At 36.6% G+C, this 20,120-nt stretch overlaps 1 protein-coding gene across 1 annotated transcript; it reads left to right on the forward strand.

The window, feature by feature from the left end:
• Positions 1 to 130: 130 nt before the first annotated feature.
• Positions 131 to 18,414, forward strand: mcoln1a (mucolipin TRP cation channel 1a). Its single transcript, XM_067498586.1, has 14 exons — positions 131 to 319; positions 6,605 to 6,891; positions 7,343 to 7,510; positions 10,438 to 10,594; positions 11,706 to 11,787; positions 12,066 to 12,162; positions 12,547 to 12,646; positions 12,908 to 13,014; positions 13,521 to 13,670; positions 14,346 to 14,447; positions 14,613 to 14,735; positions 15,706 to 15,912; positions 16,013 to 16,143; positions 16,661 to 18,414. The coding sequence occupies exons 1-14, from the start codon at positions 289 to 291 to the stop codon at positions 16,695 to 16,697; spliced, it is 1,779 nt and encodes a 592-aa protein (XP_067354687.1). The 5' UTR covers positions 131 to 288; the 3' UTR covers positions 16,698 to 18,414.
• Positions 18,415 to 20,120: the final 1,706 nt, after the last annotated feature.

A 20,120-nucleotide genomic window follows, 5' to 3' on the forward strand; every position in this document is an offset into this window, starting at 1 on the left:
TCCAGATACACAAATCCAAATGGGTAAAATTATGTGGCGATCATAAAGATTAACAAACTGCTTTTTTTAATGGCTTTGCCCTTGTCGGCGGTTGAACAACGTGATCATGTGATGTGAATCACGTGGTGCGAACAGAGGAAGCGAGGAGACTGCAGCAGGGAGTAGATTGGACAGGATGGTTTCTGTTACAGTAGCTATAAACACTTAGTATGACGGTAAAAACAGGTGGCTATTTTCAGTTTTAGCTTTATGATTGACATATTTTTTGATTTTTAAACACTAAACGTCATGGCTGCGCCAGGTCAACAGGACTCGCCAGGTAATATTCACCCGATATTTAGCTTTTACATTAAAGTTACAAAAATCCAGAAGTTGATCGTTTAGCTCTTTACTAGTATTTGTATTTTAGCATTAGCAAACACATTTGTTGGTTCTCTTCGCAACGTAATTAGTATTCGAGCTGCTTTGTGGTGTCTGAATGAAGTTCCTGACGCGTTTTACGACCATTGCGGTATTCCCAGCCTCAGCTGTATTTCTGAGTTAAGCGTTGTCGTCAAAGGTGTTTTTTTGTTGACAATGACAAAAGCAGAATTTTCACAGCAATCGCCATAGTTTAAGTAATAAAGTGGGTTTTTCTCTCTCTACTCCTGCACAAGTCATGTTTCAATACTAAGACAGGCAGCACCACCGAGGATGTGGCTTCAACACAAAAACACACTAATAATAAGACACGATCTCCGGTCTTTATCTACTGTGAATGATTCACAGTAATGATATCGTGATCTTTATTATTCTTATTTACATTCACAGTATGTCATCCTATAATCACAGTGTGTCGTCTTATATGTTTTATATCGAATATATGATGATAATATTCTTATCTTTATTATTATTATTATTATTATTATTATTATTATTATTATTATTATTATTTCCATGTTCTATACGTTTTTTGGGACCGTTCAAACTTTCAGCAAATTGCAAGACTCTCAGTGTATTCTGCTTTTTAATATATTTTACGGTTTTTGAAAAATGTTTTTAGTTTGAGGTACTTTTTGTTGAATTTTTAACATCTTCATTATTGTGTATTGCACAACGGTGGCCATGCTAGAGTGAGTGACACACACTCACACGCACTCTAACTTCGCACTTTAACTTCTTAACATTTTTTTCTTCTTCTTCTCGTTGAGCATACTTCAGCCTAGAGAGACCATTCAGACTTTTAGCAAATCACAAGACTTTCAGCTATCAGCCTTGTATTCCATTTTTTAATAACTTTATTATGGCTTTTAAATAATCACACTTTTCCTTTAAAGTAATTTTTTTGGTGAATTTTCAATTTTTCCATTAGTGTAATGTTGGCCCAGTTAGAACAAGTGTCATCACACCCACTTCTCAGCTTCAGACTTCATCAACTCCTTCAGCATTTGGTCAGTGGAGAGAGTGACATCTGAAACTCCCATTGGACTCCATTATAATAGATGTCCAGAAATTCTCCTCAAATCACAAATGGGGGCGGTTTTTTTTTTGGTATCGAGTATATTAAAATAAAATATATCACCATTTTTGGTTAAGCCTTCTGCTGCTGACACTTTTTAAATTTTAATCAGGACTAATACTTTTTCCACATTTTGCCGACACACAAAGTCTGAGCAGTTCACAGCCTGTCTTCAGCATATGTGAGTGTGCTGAACTCAGCAGGTTCAAAGCTATTGTTGCCATGGTAACAGACACAGCTGAATCAGTTCATGTGATCATCCTAAGAACTGTGTCCACACACTTTACCTGACAGATTTTCTCCCACAGTGGAGACACACACACACACACACACACACACACAAAAACACACTTTTAAAATAAAAGCATTTTTGATACTTCTTTCCCATTTTTTTGCATTTAAACTGACAGGAAACAAAAAAAGGGCTTTTAGATACTTTTTTTCAAGTTCAAGTTTTGCTTGGAAAATCCTTTCAGCACTGAAGCATTCAAAGTGCATTTTCTTTTTTTGGAGGTGCTTTTTCTAGTTGGCTGATCGACAGTAAATAATGTTTAAAATGTATTTTATCGTCAGTTTCATCCATCACTTTACATTAAATATCTGTCATCTTGGTTTCTTTGAGCATAGGAAAATAATTGTTAATTGCAGCCCTAGATGTGTGTGTGCGGCTGGTTTTCTACACGCCATAACAATTGAATACACAAGTAAACTGAATTAGATGACCTAACATTAGTACTTTTTGGACCTATTCTACTGCATCCTGTTTTTTGTAAAGTGCTTGCCTCACACTTAGGTTGCATTGCTGGTTGATTTATTGGTCTGAAATAATCAACTGAATCAAGTGAATTTCAACAACTCTTTCATGTGCAATAATACCTTCAGCTCAGTTTAATAGGCTTCTCTAATGCTTGGTTGAGTCTTTAGTTATTTGCAGAATTGTTGATGTTAGGTAAATGAAGTATAATTTACCCATAAGTATAATTCCACTGTATATTTTTCTATTCTTCTTGGTTTGGTGACATGATGATTTAGGCATTAAGATTTTAACTAGCTTAGCTAAGACTGCAAGATGTGGTTGAAAGCTGAAAAAATCTTCTTGTGAATGATCTTTATATTTTCAGTATTTTAATACAAGTGCTTTTTTTTTTTGAGCCACACGTTCGGTAAATTTCATATTAAATGCTCAGTTCACCCAAACCTATTTTTTTCTGTCCACCCTTAGTAGTATCAAAGTAAGCATATGTGGAGGTTTAATATTTTTCTGCCACCCCAAATAACATAGGATTCAACAGCCAAGCTTTAATTATGGGACCTGAACTACATTTTATCTAAAAGAAAAAATTTGATCTACAAATGCTATATGCTATATACAAATGCTTAGATGCTATTTTAATCACATTACCCCTGTAATGATTCAGTTCAGCTGAACTGGCTTTTTTGTGTTCTTTATTGTAACCTATGTCCTCTGTGACTTTTTGATTACATCCTTTCTGTTGGATGCATGTGTATGTTTATTTTTGTTCATCTTTGTTGTTTGCAAGCTGCTGAATGCCTAAAGTGTTCCCTGATTAATAGAACATCTATGTGTTGATCTGTTGGCAAATTGGTATTAATACATCATGAACAACAGTTTGACTAGAGATCCCACATATTTATTTAACATTTTGGCTAACATATGTACTAAGTTGTACATTAGTGGAAAGTGTAATTGTCAAAAACAGCCTATTTACGTCACTGTTTTAAATGATGGCATCTCTAACAAGCAGCAACAAGTCAAACAAAGACTGTCTAGGTTAGCTTTCACTGTCCTTTTCTTGTCTCGAGGTGGACATTTATTTAAGCTTTTCTCTGCTGGTCTTATATTCCTTTAATAATACAGTTTTAATCAGCTATTTTAAAGTCTGATGATTAAACATGAGCATTTGTTGCAAAAGAAGTATCCGGTTCATAAAAAAAGGATCTCCTATTACCTAAAAAATTACCAAATATATTATCAGTGTATCATCATTTTTGTTTTTCTTCAACGTGTCTTCTTTAACTCAGGTATAAGTTACGGTTGTAGGCTCTCAACCTGTTGGTGTCCTTTTGCTGTGGAATGTCAGACTAGATCAAGACATTGATATCGGTTTGTTGACTGATATCCAGGTGCTAAATCAGTGTTTCTGCCAGAACTCCACAGGCGACAGTGAACCAGAAGAGCCAGATAATTTCACAGATTTGTTCAGCTTGAATGAAGCATTAAACTTGGTTGTATGCTCAGTGATCTGCACTTGCTTTGTTTGTCTGATTGATATCTGTCGTAACAGTGGAAACAGTCCCCTGATTACTGATATGTATACAGTGGTCGGGATGTGGTTGGATTCTTTCACCTGTTTTTCAAGACATGCAACCTCTGTCAAAGCCAGTGGCCTTTGTGGCTAAGTTCATTAAAATCCTGTCATTGCTCTTTTGGACTAATTACTCATGTCCCATGTCAAGAAATTCTCTAGAACTTCTAACAGGTTAACAACAGCTGCTGGCAAATATTGGAAATGATGCCTGTTAAAATGGGTTTGGTCCACACCACTTAAACACATGCAGTTTCCATAAAACCTCAGGATACAGCCTATTTCCTATGGATGAGACAGCAATCATTTCTGTCAGTCCTGGATAAATGTTTCCTAGTTTAATATCTTTTTAAAAGTACATAAATATATATTTAAATTGTATTTCTCTTAAATCTACCCATCATATGTCTGATAAGAATAAATCAGGGTAGAGTACCCTTTTAAGTCATTATTAGATAAAACAAAATGACAAAATTCTAAGCCTGCATACACCCCCAAACAGTCACTATAAAATTTAAAACTCTAAGTAATTCCTTTTTTTTCATGCCCTTATATGTTCTATGAAGTGACCAATGAAGTTGAATCAACAAATTACCTGCATACCTGCTTTAAGTAAAAATACATCTTGTTTCCTATTTGAAAACAACAATACAAAAAATAGATTACACTTTCCCATTTTCAGAAAACAGTTGATTTGTTATGTGTTTTCATCCTTTGCTTGTGTTGAAACTGGTAAAAGACTCAAATTATCTCTTAAAAAATAAAAATTTACAAGACTAATGTAATGTGACAGTTGCAAGTAGGATCGTCTTATAAACTAAATTTGGTGCATTTAGGTAAATCCAGAAATTGTACCATTCTGATTTTCAGTGGAAAACCAAGAAAACTAAATTTAAACTAAAGTTTTACTGGGTAATTGCAGTGCTCCAGGAACACATGCCGTGATGTTTTATGGCATTCCAGAACTTTTTGGCTTTTCTGTTGAACTTTCATCTTGTCTGCACTTAGTGCTGACTAATATTGAACACCAGCAATGCATTCCTCATTTTAGCTTCTCATTTCCATTGAACTCTGCTAATCTGGTGATGTACTCTGCTGACTTACTCTGTCTGTTGAGTTTGGATTTATCCTGACTCAGCAGATTATCTGACCTAGCATGTGCTGACTCTTGACTGCATAGTCATACTTAAATAGGTTCCCCAAGTCTGTCGAATGAACAAGAATAATCACGTGTTCTAAGGTCGTATTTTTATATGCAATTTTGAGTTTTGGGCCCATACAACAAGTCATTTCCTTAATGTAAAGTGAACAAACTGGACTGACCTGGTTCATTTCTTTATAGGAGGCAGAATTTGTGAGCTCAGAACATGTGACAAAGATTAACCATGATTAGCCTACTTTGTAATTTGTGACTTTGTTATGAAATGCTGCCGATTACTGCAAGACATGACATACTGACCGCCTGTACAACCATAATTGTCTCCTCTGATGTCTTAGGTTAGTCACATCTGGTGTTTTTCACGTCTGTCTTCTCCAGCTCTCAAATTGAAAATATTTTTGTTCAAAACCATGTGCAGTGGTGCAGTCACTTTTCGCTCCTTCAGTATTGATCGTGAAAAAAGACAGTGTTGACTTCCTTTATAATGTTAGGTTATTGGTTAAGCTTACATTAAATAGGTTTATGTCATCTTTTTGATTATGTGTTGTATAGCTTTATTATGATCTCAATCATCAAATTAAAAATGTGTAACAACATCAATCCTAGAGCCAGAGGTTTCTGACTCTTTTCTGTATTTAAATATTTTAACAAAAAATAATAAAATGTGACTCCTCTTGAAAAATCACATTGATTTATTTGTGCCCTGTACTTCAGTCCACAGCAACATTAATTATCAGAAGTAGTTGTTGGTTTGAAGTGTACTGTTTTAAATCACATGTTGAGCACATGTTGACAGATGGGTCAGTGAGAAATAAAGTAATTCTACACAATAAGAGAAAGGAGAATGTCAGTTCAGACTTAGGTGCATGTGTCATATGTTGACTGGCATTGGACATAGTCTGTGTCAGTGAGAAACGGTGCAGTCAGGTTTAGCAGGAAATTACTAGAGTTGGCCTCAGCACATTAAGAAGCTCAGCTCAGCTCATTCAGTTCATGTGAATGGTGCTTTCTGTCTTTGTATCAGTCAGCTGTTGAGCTGCACAATAGAGATTCTTTGTCCTGTTCTCTACAGTTTGCTTAGACCAGAAGTTGTGGATAAATAAAGCTGTTTGTAGACCCGTGCTTGGCTAAAATAGTATTACTGAAGCTTTTCCGCGTGGCTAAAATTAATATAAAACAAAAAGGCAACGTTCAGTGGAAACAAGCACATACATTTCACGAAGTAAATGTCATTGTTAAAAAGCTTGGCTGTTGTTTACACCATCATCTAGGATCATTATGGCTCAGAACCTCGATCACACAGTTTCTTCAGGGAAACCCTGAAAGCACTTTGAGTCACAATTTATCCAATACTCCATTTTTAACACATATACCTGTATCAGTATTTAGGCATTTAAATAGTACTGACACACCGGATGTTGAGTGCACCTTTTATAAAAAAGAGAAAACCTCAGGACTCAGTGGTAGCTTGTGCATTTGTTGTGTTTGAGCAGGACTTCTCATCAAAGATTTGTGTTTCTATCATGTTAACTAAAATGGGGTTAATAAAAAATGTGAGTATGAGTATTAACATTCATTAAAATAAACATTCATTATGTTTTTTTTGTTTTTTTTTTATAGAACACAAAGGCCTGTCCTGCTCAGTGCCTCGCTACGGCTCAACAGACAGTAGCGGGGGCAGTAGCGAGCATGACCATCAGAATAACGCCTATGGCAGCAGCCATGACAACCAACAATTTCCCTCTATGCGGGGAGGTCACTGGGTCACGGCTGATCAGGATGAAGAGGCCCTTCGCAGGAAGTTGAAATACTTCTTCATGAGCCCTTGTGATAAATATCACGCTAAGGGCCGTAAACCTTATAAGCTGATCCTGCAGCTGCTCAAGATTGTGATTGTCACTGTGCAGGTACATCACCTGTTACATTTTTTTTTTCTGTATTGTTCTTTTTTAATCAACACAACGCTGCTTTATATCAGAGCCTCTGAATTTCTTACATTATATTGTTGTTGACTTTATAAGTGTAAGTAATCCAGACTGTAATAGTGTCAGTAGAAGATGGAGCAATATTTAATTTTAATATGGTCATTATACAGTTGTCATCTTTTCTTCCTCTGTGGAGACTGGCATATTGTTTACACTCAAAGTACGTACACTTGACGGATGAGCCATAAATAACAGTATAGTTCTTCACACCAAAGCCTGCAATCTTAGCGGTGCACATGGAATGCACTGCCTCAGTGTTTTCTTGGTCTTCACATCTCTTCATGACATAAGTCACTTTCTCCTTTATTTTATTTTTGATCTTTTAACTACACTATACTACTGTCTTACAACACCCTCACCTCTTTGCTTACAGTTGGTGCTCTTTGGCCTTAGTAATCAGGTGGTGGTGACCTTCAAGGAGGAAAACACAATGACCTTTAAGCATCTCTTCCTCAAAGATTACGATGAGTCCTCCGACGACTCCTTTGCTGTTTACACACAGCAGGATGTTTACGACCACATTGTCTACGCCATTGAGCAGGTAAGCCCTGACGAAAATCAGCTTAAATACTGCAGCTAAAGGCATTTGCTCAAAATTCTTATTCTCATTTTAAAAGTATTGTTAGGTTGTTGGTGGTGTAATGCTCTTTGATTTAATAAAGAAGCATCAAGAAGCAACAACAACTTCTGTTGATTCATTGTTGCACTGCAGCCAAGAGTTTTGCAGACAATAATATTAGTCATTCCACATGATTTTGCTGACCTTCTGTGATAGCTGCAGTCTAAAATGTCTGATTTCGCAACAGATTTTCTAAAACATTCTGATGCATGTTGCAATGTTTTAATAATGTTTTAAATTGCAAGGCCACACAGGATTAACAGAGAAGTCTGCTCACATCAAAACAAATTGAGTAAATGATCCAAGGCTAAATTCCCTTGGTAAAACAAAAAACACTTCATACCTTTTTATGACCCTGATATTAGTGGATGATCCTTTCTACCAACTGAGCCACAGTTTACCCAACTCAATGTTATGTTTTGTATGTCATTTTTATTTTTTTATTTTTTTGTCCTTTCACCTTATACCGTGAGTTCAGGGTCGCCAGGGCAGATCATTGTCCGCATGTTGATTTGGCACAGTTTTTACGCGGGATGCCCTTCCTGGCGCAACCCTCCCTAATTTCTATTGAGCACCAACCAGCACTGCACAGCTGGGGATGGGAATGGGCTATTAGAAGTTTAGTGTCTTGTCCAGAGACTCTTCGACATATAGCCAGGGCCGGGGATCGAACCACGGACCTTGTGGTCTGTTGACAACTGCCTTAAACTGAGCTACAGATTAGATTAGATTCAACTTTATTGTCATTACACATGTACAAGTACAAAGCAACAAAATGCAATAAGCCACCCCCGCATAAGTTTTGTAAGTAAATAAAATATAATAATTGTCCAAATCCCCATTTATTTTATTTATCCTTTAAAGGTCTACATTTTCTATATTGGAAAAATAAGTTTGGGTCTCAGACAAGCAAAACATCTCAGTGTCCCAAAGGACAAGAGGTCTGAAAAACTTATGTAATGTGATTTGATTACACCTGCGTGACTTTCCAAAGGAATCCAAAGGGTTAAGATTGTGCACTGAGTTTAAGAAATTTGTTTGACTGTGTAACACAGTAACACAACAACGAGCATTTTCTAATTTACTGCATTTTCATTTTAAGAAAAATCCTGCTTAGCAATTGGTTTTCATTTTCTACTTCATACAGTATAGTGTCTCAAACTAAGGTCTTTTATTTCTGAATGTGCTTAGTAAAAATAAAGTAAAGGAAAATGTAAATCCCTTATCATCAAACCTTTTAGAGCTGTGTATTAAGTTTTAAGTAAGAGTTTACTCAACTTTGTCTTTCAACAAAGTGGAATTTTGCAGCCTGTTTCATTGGCAGAAATTGGCAGACTAAAACATTTGTTGATTGACCAATTAGGCAGTCAACAGAAAAGGCAGCTTTTTGTTCCACTTTTTAAAAAATAAATTTGAAGATGTCATTTAGGGTTCAAGGAATTTATAATAGACATAGTTTTTACTTTAATTTTTTTCAAAACTATTTATTAATTAAGCAGGAAATCTAATTAGCAGAAAATGTTTACTAAAAATAATTGCCTCAGACTACATTGGTTTCGATTTGGAAGTCATGGGTCAAAATGTAGCTGTCACTGGAGAAAGAGGGACTGTTTGAAATAGCCTGAAATAACATCAAATAATTTTTTAAAGCAGTTATGATCCTGACAGTACCAGCACTGTAGAAGTGCAGATCTCTTACAGTTTCTGTCTTTGAGTTGCGACTGTTACAGCCGAATAATTTCAACGCATATTAACGAGTTTAACATGCACACAGTGACAATGTTTATCAGGTATAATTACCATTGTTGTATAGGTTCCTGACATTAGCTAGTTAGTTCACAATAGTTCATTATTTAAAGGACATGAAATTCTTTAACTACATGTCATGGTGATCCATCCAATAATCACAGATATTAGTTAAATGAAGGTGGTGCTGCAGCCAGTGGAAAAATCGGGAGTTCGTCAAAGATACCAAATGAACAATCCATCCAAAATCATTGAGACTTTTTAATCTGGATAAAAGTAGTAGAAGAACCAACATTCCAATCCCCAGATGAAGTTTTAGATGCATCAACAAATCTGTAAGAAAGGGGGGAAAAAAGTCAGTGGTCAAGACGTGATAATGGTAGGGCACTTTGTGTATTGGTCCCACAATAAAAAATTAGGTACCAGTACACTTTAATGCTCAGGCCCTGTTGAGTTAAAGCTCAGAGGATGACTGTGGATCACTGGTCAGTGAGGCTGCTATTAAAACTAGATCAGATGTTTATGTAGAATATCAAACACACAGCCAACTGTTTAAACTTTAAAAGTAAGTCAATCAATATAGATTATTTTATTGAATCCTCGCAAGGGGCTAGAAGAATTCACACCATAGACACGGGCACTACAAGCAGAGGTCACAGATACAGGCAGAGTTCACAGGGTGAGTTGGACAATGCTGACACCAGAAAATCCAGCAGTTTTGGGGGGAGATAGAGTGTGAAAATGCTGAAGTGTCTTGGATGTTTTTCTGAACAGAGCGCACTTCTACTTTGTCTAGATAGAAAGCAAAGCATTCACATCGCGTGACTATTTAGTAGTTTGTGTTTGTGTGCCAAACATCTGGTGTGCCAACTGTGCAGATGTTGGCTCCTTACTGATGCAGACACCAAACATCTTTTAGAGTGTGTTTGTGTTCAGCTCATTCAAAATTTTAGAAGAAGCTCATGTCATTGTTATTTATATATTTATTTATTTTCCTCTTGTATCTGGAAGTTTATAAGTCAGACTATATAAGTTCTGGGATATACTTTCACCAGTGTTGAAACATTTCTAGATTAGTTATTCTCCTCTCATCCCCTCTCTAGTATCTGGCCTTACCAGACACCACAGTGGGACGCTATGCCTACGTTTATGATGTTGGGGGGAATGGCAGTGCGCTCAACCTCTGCCAACAGTACTACAAGAAAGGACACATTGACCCAGCCAACGATACCTTCAGCATAGACCCTCACATTATCACAGGTACATGAAGAAGACTTTGTTGGCCTTTAATATTAACATGACTAACTGGGAAAAGAAACATGTTCTTGTATAAAATGCAATGTGACTGTTTGTGTGACTGCATATTAATCAGAGCAGCTGATAACTAGGTCAAGGTCCCTAAAAAAAAAACAAAAAAAAAAAACACAAGGGTTCACTTCCCTATTAAGCATGTGAAAATGCAGATGGTGCTACAAGGCGGGTCAGTACTTATTGTTCTAAAGTGGCTACTTTGTAATTAGTTGTGTTTTATAAAGTGAGAGGACAGGTTACAACTATCTGGAGACCAAGGAAAACAGCAGCTTTCCATCATCACTTACATCACAATCTACATAGGACACAAATTTGTGTATTCACAAACAAAGCATTACAAAACTTTTTTTAAATAACTAACAAGAGCTCTATAATAGAAAAAAGGCAGCTCCATAGTCTTACTGGATGTCAATCTGTTGGCACCCATAGACGGCATAGATGTACAGATGTATCAGTGGATAATGATAGAATAATTAAAAAACGAGATGCTGTAGTTACAGTGCTACTTACAGGTTTGTGAACCTTGTGAAAATGTTCTCTTTTGCTGCATAAATATGACCTACAACATGATGAGTCAAAACATTATTACACTTTTTTTTTCAGCGGGTGGCCTTCATAAGTTTCATGAATGTTTATCTAATGCACATAAGTGCTAAATAGTGAGTTTGTCACATGTATTGCTATACCTTATGAATCTACTGCATGTCAAAACATTATTTCCAGTCATAGAAGATGTTGCGTATCATTAGATTTTCTTACTTCCTCATATCAATATATGTTTGAGTGAAACTTAACTAAATTTAGAGGAAGTAAAATCAGAGGGGAAACAACTTTATGATGGCACTTGGGGAAATGTTTCTTCGTCACCTGCTTCTTTTCTATTATAGCTTTAACTATTTACAAGAGTTCATACTTGTTTTTGTATTCTCTGTCTACAAATGTGCAGCAAAACTTCGTAAGATTAAAAATACAATTCTTCCATTGTCCTAAATTTTACCTTTGATAAGTAACAGTAATTTCTCAACATGACCGTTCTCCATCTGTCCTCCATCATCTTTAGACTGCGTAGGTGTGAACCCTCTGTCAGTCCCTCGATCTTCGCTCAGCAGCAGCTATAAAAACTTTACACTGAAGTTCTACAAGTAAGGTTTCATTTTTCTTGTGACTTCAGCTACTCCTTGTTTGGCCTCCATTGGTGAGGATATCTTTGTAGTGATAATAAGATTCGACAAGTCATTTATCTCTACTGCACATGCACACTGTATATAAGTACACTGACCAAGGTATCTGTACTGAAATACACATAAGTATGCATAGCTTGTCATCTTTCTTCATGTGTTTCTGGTTATCTTTAGTTATGTCTGTATGTTTCTGTGTCCATTTCTTTCTCACTCTCACTGTCTGTTTCAACTTTTTCAAGGCTCATTAATGTTACCATAGACTTCCAGTTGAAGGCAATAAATATACAGACCATCATCAACAATGAGATCCCAGACTGCTACACGTTTTACATAACGGTGAGTAAAGATTATATAGTGAACAAACAATTTTTGTATTTATCAGACTGTTAAAGAGGTGGCTTCTCAGAGTTAACGGGTCTGTTCCCAGCACTGCTGACAGGTTCTTACTCATGTGAGAGTAGTCTTGACAAAATTGTACAGTGTCCAGATAATCTACTGATGTGCTGAGCCCAGCAGCATGTGGAAACATGACAAAAATGCAATACAGGTCCTAGATCAAACAATGTTGTAATTTTACAACAATACAGATTGATTTATTGTAAATATATCGGTAGAAGGATGCTGAGGTTGGACCTCTGAAAGGGAACAGCTGAAAGGAATAGAAGACACATTCTGTTAAATTATACATGAAATCATGTTGGTGTCCTCTTTCCCTTCCAGATAGTTATGGACAACAAGGCTCACAGTGGCAAGGTGAAGATCCGGTTAGAAAACCAGGCATCAATAAAGGAGTGTAAAGACCCGAGCGTCTCTGGACATGGTGAGACACCAGATGAATGGATGGTTGGGACTCTTGATCCAAGAAGAGAACAGCAAGTAACAGAAGACTCGTACTGCAGCAGTACTATGCAAGCTAAACAGTAACTAGCGGGGAGCATGAGAAAATTTGTGTTAGTTTGTTACAGTTTCCAATACTAAAAGAACAGATTTCAACACATGAAGCTACTTGTATACCAGTATGCTGAAGTGAAAGCCTGCTTACAACTCTTGGTCTTTTTTTCTCTCCCTTCAATACCCCCAGCTGAAAGCTACTCACGTCTTGCATTTGACGTCATTGTGGCCATGGTGTGTCTGGTGTCACTGCTGCTCTGTGGACGCTCCATACTGCGAGGCATAATGCTGCAGAAGGTAAGAAAAGGCAGATACAGCCAACGGAAAGGAAAAATGCAAAGGAATAAGAGCTTTGAATTACAATAATAGGAGAGTCAAGTCTATTCATACTTAATTCTGCTGTATATGATATGAATATTCAGCCAACGGGTAAAGTGAAAAATATATCTTGTATCGACTCAACATAGATGATCGCTTACTGCATGTTACCAAGTTTTGCTGATGTTAAATGGTCTGCGCTTACATACACTTCCTTACCTCACTCGGAAAAAGTGTTTTACAATGTTGCTTTTCATTCAGCCATTTTTGCTCTCGCACACTGATAATGGCAGAGCTGCCATGCAAGGTGTTAGCCTGAACCACCGGGAGGAACTCGGGGTGCGGTTTCTTGCCCAAGGTCACTTCGACAAATGGACTGGAGAAGCTGGGGTTCGAACTGATGATCCTGTGATTGTGGACATCAGTTCTGCCTACAGACCTGCAATCGCCCCCAGTTCCATTTACTGTCCCTGTCTGTTTTCTAGGAGTTTGTGCAATTTTTTAAAGAGACTCTGGATCGTAAAGTGTGCTGGGCAGACCGAATGGAGTTCGTTAATGGCTGGTATATACTTCTTATCATCAGTGATATCCTTACCATCACTGGTAGTATCATGAAAATCGGAATTGAGTCTAAGGTATGTCGTGCTCTGTGCCAAAGCCCTCATCTGTTATAGTTTTCTTATAGTTCCAAAGATATACATTGAAGTGCATTTTATTAAAAGGTGGTTCTAATGTTTTGGCCCCCTCATTAATTTTAAAAATGGTGGCCAAAACATTGGAACCACTTCTTATTATAATGCACTGCAGTACTACTCCACCACCTGATATGACCTCAATAATAAACAATGATAAAATTATAATCTTTCTGACAGTTTCAACCTAAAAAATTAGTAGAAGTAGAATTCATGGCAAAACGGCTCTATTGTACCTAATGTTTTGACTGATCTGTGTATAGAGTGAGATAATCAATATAAAAATATCAGTTGGTAATTACACATGCAACCAATTTAGACTATAGTTTCACATTTAAAATTATATAATTAATTCATACTACCATTAGATTTGCTTGTTTCTGTTGTCATAATGTATCAGCATTAATGACAACAGAAACAAGATTGGGGATGAAACAATGATCCCCATTAATGATCTGCTCTAGTTTCAATTGCTATAAATTAATCCACACCTTCCAGCCAATCAGAATCCAGAATTTTCAATGCCTGGTATAAATCAAACTGCGAGTATTGCACTAATTTGCACTATTTTTTCATAGTTTTTTTGTTTGTTTAAATAGTTTACATTTCTTTTGACAGAATATGTCATCCTATGACCTCTGTGGCATCCTATTGGGGACTTCTACACTCCTGGTGTGGGTGGGAGTCATTCGCTACCTCACATTCTTCCAGAAATATAATGTAAGTGACAGTAACTTGCTGCTGATTTACAGTAATAACTTGTCAGAATTTAAGACAATATTCAGAGTAACTGTGTGATTTGAGGTAATGGACCTAGTTATGTAGTCCTACTGCTCTCTCACAGGTCGTATTTTCATCTATGCAATATGTCTTTTCATCTTATAGATTCTGATCGTCACGCTTCGAGCAGCTTTCCCTAATGTGATTCGTTTCTGCCTATGCGTGGCCGTTATCTACCTGGGCTACTGTTTCTGTGGCTGGATCGTCCTGGGACCATACCACGTAAAGGTGAATGAAACTTAAACATGTAGGATTAAATGTAATCATTTGACATACAAAACCAGAGAAATTTTAAAAAAGTATATTACACGTAATTGAATTGGAGTAACATATTTCCATTTAGATTTTATAGCATCTCTCCCTTTACATGCAACTCTGTTCTTACTGTACTCCCCTGTAATCACCTGTTAAAGATTCACATTTTGATTTAAATTCTTTCATTCTGTAAGTAAAAAGGTTTGGATTCCAAACAGAACATATATAGTATAAGTGTAGCCCAAAGATTAGTGCTTCAAGCCTTTTTGAGTTGCTAAGAAACATTAATCTACATTTTATCTTTACCATACGGCATACAGCAATACATTTTTATATTTATTTGGTAAACTTGTACAGACTACTTACAATATGAGCTGCACTTTTGTATTTTTGTGTGTTTTTTTTTCAGTCTTCCCCTGTTGTTTTGTAAACATGCATATTCTTTTTAACTTTAAGATACTTTTATGTACTTTAATTTTTTATTTGTCTTAGACTTTCTGCAGAGTTCATTTAAAATTCATTATTATTGTGAATTAAAGAGGTTCTAATATAGTTGGTTTGTCTTTCTTGATATATATGTTAATTTATATTTTTAGTGACTCTCAGCCTAAATAACAACTCAGGTTAAAGACAGGTGCACTTTTATTATCATTATTATCATTTTTTTTACTGAGCTGCAGTATGTGAGGCCTTTTCCCTTTATAAAATTTTGGGGTTTGTAGACACTGAAATTTTACTTGAGGGTTAAACTATGAAAACTGCCCTTGTCCCATAGGTGAAACCTGCTGAGTTGGTGTATGTGCATTGACTTTAAACAGTTTTTTTACTGCCATAAGTTGAACATTGTTTACTGTGAATAATGCAATACACACTTATATTAGAACATTATAAATTCTTAACACCTGCAGACGTTTGATGGCATTTACTGTTTTTAATCCCTCAGTTCCGTTCCTTGGCCATGGTGTCGGAATGCCTGTTCTCGCTCATTAATGGGGACGACATGTTTGTAACATTTGCGGAGATGCAGGAGAGCAGTACTCTGGTGTGGCTTTTCAGCCAAGTTTACTTGTACACCTTCATCTCACTCTTCATCTACATGGTGCTATCACTGTTCATAGCACTCATCACAGGAGCCTATGAGACCATTAAGGTAGGAAAAGAGGTTGACTTAAACCAGGTTTTTTGACTTTATAGTGGTGCCAGAGCTGTATGACTGGGAATAACCAATCTCACATATTTGATTTACACAGCACCAAGTCCAGGAACCCATCCACATCACAGACCTACATGCCTTTATAGCAGAGTGTACAGACGCACCAAGCTCTGGGAAGTTTCGGGGTCTGGAGACCTCACCTTGCTCCTTCTTCTGCTGTTGTGACAGGTGAGAAGGCCACACATGAGAGAGGAACAATACCAGCAACAATCAATTTCTTCTGGTGTCCTTGCAGAGACAACCTATGATTGATCGACAAGGACCCAATAAGTGTTCTGTTCTGCTAAAAATATGATACTTAGACATACATGGTTTCTGTTGGCCTAGTGGTTAAGATGTGTATCATACAATTACAACACCACTTACCTGATTCCAGACAAGAACCTTTCTTGCACGTCATGTATCTCTGTACCCGCATTTCCCGTCTGTATGTATGCCATCTGTCACTATCAAAACCAAAGCAAAATACAAACAGGTTTTAACAACATTGAAGTTTAAAAAAACATTGCATTTAGCTTACATATTTGAAATTTGTTTTCATCCATTGTGGCATGATTTGACACAAAAGGATTTAAAATAAATTTCAGTAATTACCACCACTGTGTGACTCTCAACAAGAGTATGTTATTATAACATAGTATAACATCATGACTACAGAAGCCTTCTTTTTTTTGATTCCCCCTAGAACTACCACATATGAGGATGTCCTGCTGGTAAACTGAAGTTGACGTCAGTGATTTCTGAAGACTCTCTAGCCCCCCCTGCTGATCAGTGGGGATATGCTAAACATTCCTGACGCCTGGTGTCTCTGTACCACCAACATGCTGTAACTGGGTCACACCTCAGCACTCATCTAAAGGAGGAATTGCCAATTGCTGGCCTGGCACTCTGCAGGACGAATATGAAACAGTGTTCTTATTAGACCTTTACATTTTTGAAGGAGTGCCGTGAAGAAGAATTTGGTTTTGATAAGAAACGAAATTTTCCCTCTGTATGACTCTGGAGCATCGTGGATTGCTAATACACAAACATTTCTTATTTTCATTTTAGTTTTTAAAGCAAAACACGCACAGTGCATACGCACAGTATTTTATAATGTATTTAATAGTACACAATGCTGAACTTGAAACAAGATCCCCACATGGGCACAAGTGCTATTAGGACTACAGTCATTTGTTCATGGCACAGATTTTTTTTTGTTTGTATTTCTACTTTTATAGTGTTTTAAAATCAGTTACCCATTGAGGATGAGGCTCTTCAAATAAGTCACGTGTACATCTCACAAAGAAATTCCCCCCAAAAATTGAGGTGTAGTGGGGTGTAAATTTATACAGAGTAAAACAAAATTGACTTTCTGGTAGTCCCTTTTTTTTAGACAGTCAGGTAGACTTTCAGACAACACAACCACAAGCAGGCATACAGGGTTAGGTTTCAGGTGTAGATTTGGCTTGATTTGTTTGCTGTTCTGGGAGCTGCACCCACAGTATAAAGTTTCCAATTGCCTCTCTAGTAGCAGTTCTGCTGTGCAAGTATCGCATTCCTTTCAGATGTGGATCCTTGTTTTGTTTCTGTCGGTTCACTCGATAGTAGTAAATTGTGTAACATTAATCCAAGTAATAATGAATACAATAGGATGCATTCAATCACTAATGAAGAACTCAGCATTGCCCGTGGTTGGCTACAACTACGAAAGCTATTGCCCAAAGACACATCCATGTTTTTTTAATGATGCTGAAGTATGTCAGTTATTCAGAAGTTAGCAATGGTACTGCTTCTGCATTTCTGGAAACCAGTGATAGATAAAGATTTTATTTTTTTTTTTAAAGAATACTTGAATTGCCTTACAAAATGGATTGGGGTTTAAGGTACATAACAAGGAGATTTAATGATGGCAGAAGCATATTTGTAACTAAATATGCTTTTTTTTATAATGACTCGTTTTTGTACATCTGTTTGTTATCTTCATAATGATTTAATTTAACTTGTATCTCAGTGACTGGATCTTTAGTGTAAGCTTGAATAACTTTAAATCCACGATAGTTAAAGGAGTCTCCATCTGGACACCAGAAGGATTTTTTTAGGACAGTAGTGTCTTTTAATAAAAAGGCATTATCTCAGGTCCAAACAGTAACCAGTTAATGGAGGCAAGATTGCTGTATTTTTTCACTGATTTCTTCTACTATCCAACAAGCAGCCTGTAAAACATTTAAGCTACTTATTCTTATGGACTTTGATCTAGATGGCAAATGTGCATCAGATTTATGGATGACTTTATTTTAAATATTATAAAATGCATGTGTGTATTATCTAGTATTACTAGATATAGCTTTCCTAGAATTTGAATATCATCTTTCATGTTTTTAAACGTTCTCCATAAAGTCCTCTAATTGGTGTCATATATATGTTGCCAATCTACTGATTAAAGTTTACTGGATCATTTTTGTAAGTTTTATTTATCATATATCTTGGTCTTACTTGGTACTGTCTAAGTGCTAGTTGAAAGATATGTTTCGTGCATTAAGTTAAGTGCATTCTAATGTAGTTGCTTAGGATAGTCAGTAGAGGGAACAAATAGTTCATGCATCTTATGTTTATTCATGCCACATTGTAGCATCACATGACAAGTTTATTTTTCTACTTTTTTGGAAGATGAAATAGCACATTGAGGATTCACAGAAAACTGTGATTCTTAATTTGGGCAAATAAACCCTCCAATCAAACAGCTTTTGAGCAACCCTGTATATTTCAGCATAGAGCTTTCATAAAGGAAGTTAAAGTTTAGAATTTTGTTTTTTGTATTTTATTGTCCAGAACAGTCTGCAATGATGAGTTCATTTCCTGGTATTGAGCTTCCTAAGCAGGGGCTGGCTGCTGAAGTAGCACAACTTTGCCTTGTACCCACTTAACCTAATATCATCATACATTATGTATTGCATTTACTCTGCCTTGATGGTTTGTGTGTTACCAAGTGAGAGAGGGGGAAAGAAAGAAACCATATTGTAATGCACTTCAGAATCATGTTTTGTTAGGCTTCCTACAACAGATTATTAATTATTAATGTGACTGTTTCCTTCACGCAACATGTGTGTTTATAACACTATTTTATTGCCTTTGATGTGCAATGAAAGGCCAGGGGTAGGAGCTGCTTATTGGGTGTATTTTCAGCATACTGGTGTCATTTGTGGTACTTTTGTTAATGCTAGTTTGATCTTGGCTTCAATTCAAATGTGCTCCAGATTTTCAATTGGTACTCTTTGTTTGAGGTGGATGTCCTTTTCATATTAACAACACACTGCAGATGTGAAAATGCAGGTCTGCAGGAGTAGCAGCAGTTTCCTGTTTATTTCTCATGCACTATGTCACAGATTTTGCTACCTTCTGAGTTTTTGTTTGGTCTGTTTGTGTGTGTGTGTTCTTGTCATGTAGAGTGTGTTTAGTCCCAAATAAGATAGTTAGCTGTGTTTAACATGAGGTGTTTGGTCTGATGGGTTACACTAAAGAAACAGATTTAAATAAGTAAAGTCTGTATATTAAAGCCCCTTGGATTATCTTAGTCTATCCTAATTTTGTTAAGGATTTTTACCAGAGCCAAGTGCTTAGCCACGCCCTTGTGTAACAACATTATAAAGTAATCTGAAATGGATGGGCAGGATGTGAGAGGATTTAGTAGCTTTTTCAGCTCAGTGATATAATAATGGAAGCTATTAGTGCCTAGTGCAGTCAAATAAAAAATGAAAACTGAATTCTTACACTCACACATTTCTTGTGGGTCCACTCCCTGTTGCAAGAAGTTCCAATGTCGTCTATGGGTTCAGATTTTGACAAACATTTTTTATTAAATGTCAGCTAAGCCAACTTCTAAATTTGCTGAGGCAGCAAGTAATTGCTTGCTCCTTAGCAACAGTGAGTTTATGTTGAAGAACCAGTGAAACTTGAGTGAGAATGTTGGTTTTCCCCCTCACTCTGGTGCAGGGCCCCTTGCCAATTGGAAAGGCTGACAGTCTGCTGATGAAACAACTGCCAGAGTCCTGTAAAGGGCAGGGATGGAGGGAGGCAAAGTTGCAATGTGACTCAGGGTCTCATTCTTTATCGAGACATATTGAGAACGTGTGAGTCCATGTTTCATGATTTCTGGTAAGCCTTCA

The sequence above is a fragment of the Channa argus genome, chromosome 3 (genome assembly GCF_033026475.1).
Source record: "Channa argus isolate prfri chromosome 3, Channa argus male v1.0, whole genome shotgun sequence".
Taxonomy (NCBI): domain Eukaryota; kingdom Metazoa; phylum Chordata; class Actinopteri; order Anabantiformes; family Channidae; genus Channa; species Channa argus.

Bases quoted from the DNA above. Each gene is read 5' to 3' on its own strand.
- mcoln1a (XM_067498586.1), top strand. From the start codon at position 289: ATGGCTGCGCCAGGTCAACAGGACTCGCCAG. The intron at 320-6,604 runs GTAATATTCACC...TTTTTTTTATAG, and splicing joins AGGTCAACAGGACTCGCCAG to AACACAAAGGCCTGTCCTGC. The intron at 11,788-12,065 runs GTAAGGTTTCAT...AACTTTTTCAAG, and splicing joins TTTACACTGAAGTTCTACAA to GCTCATTAATGTTACCATAG.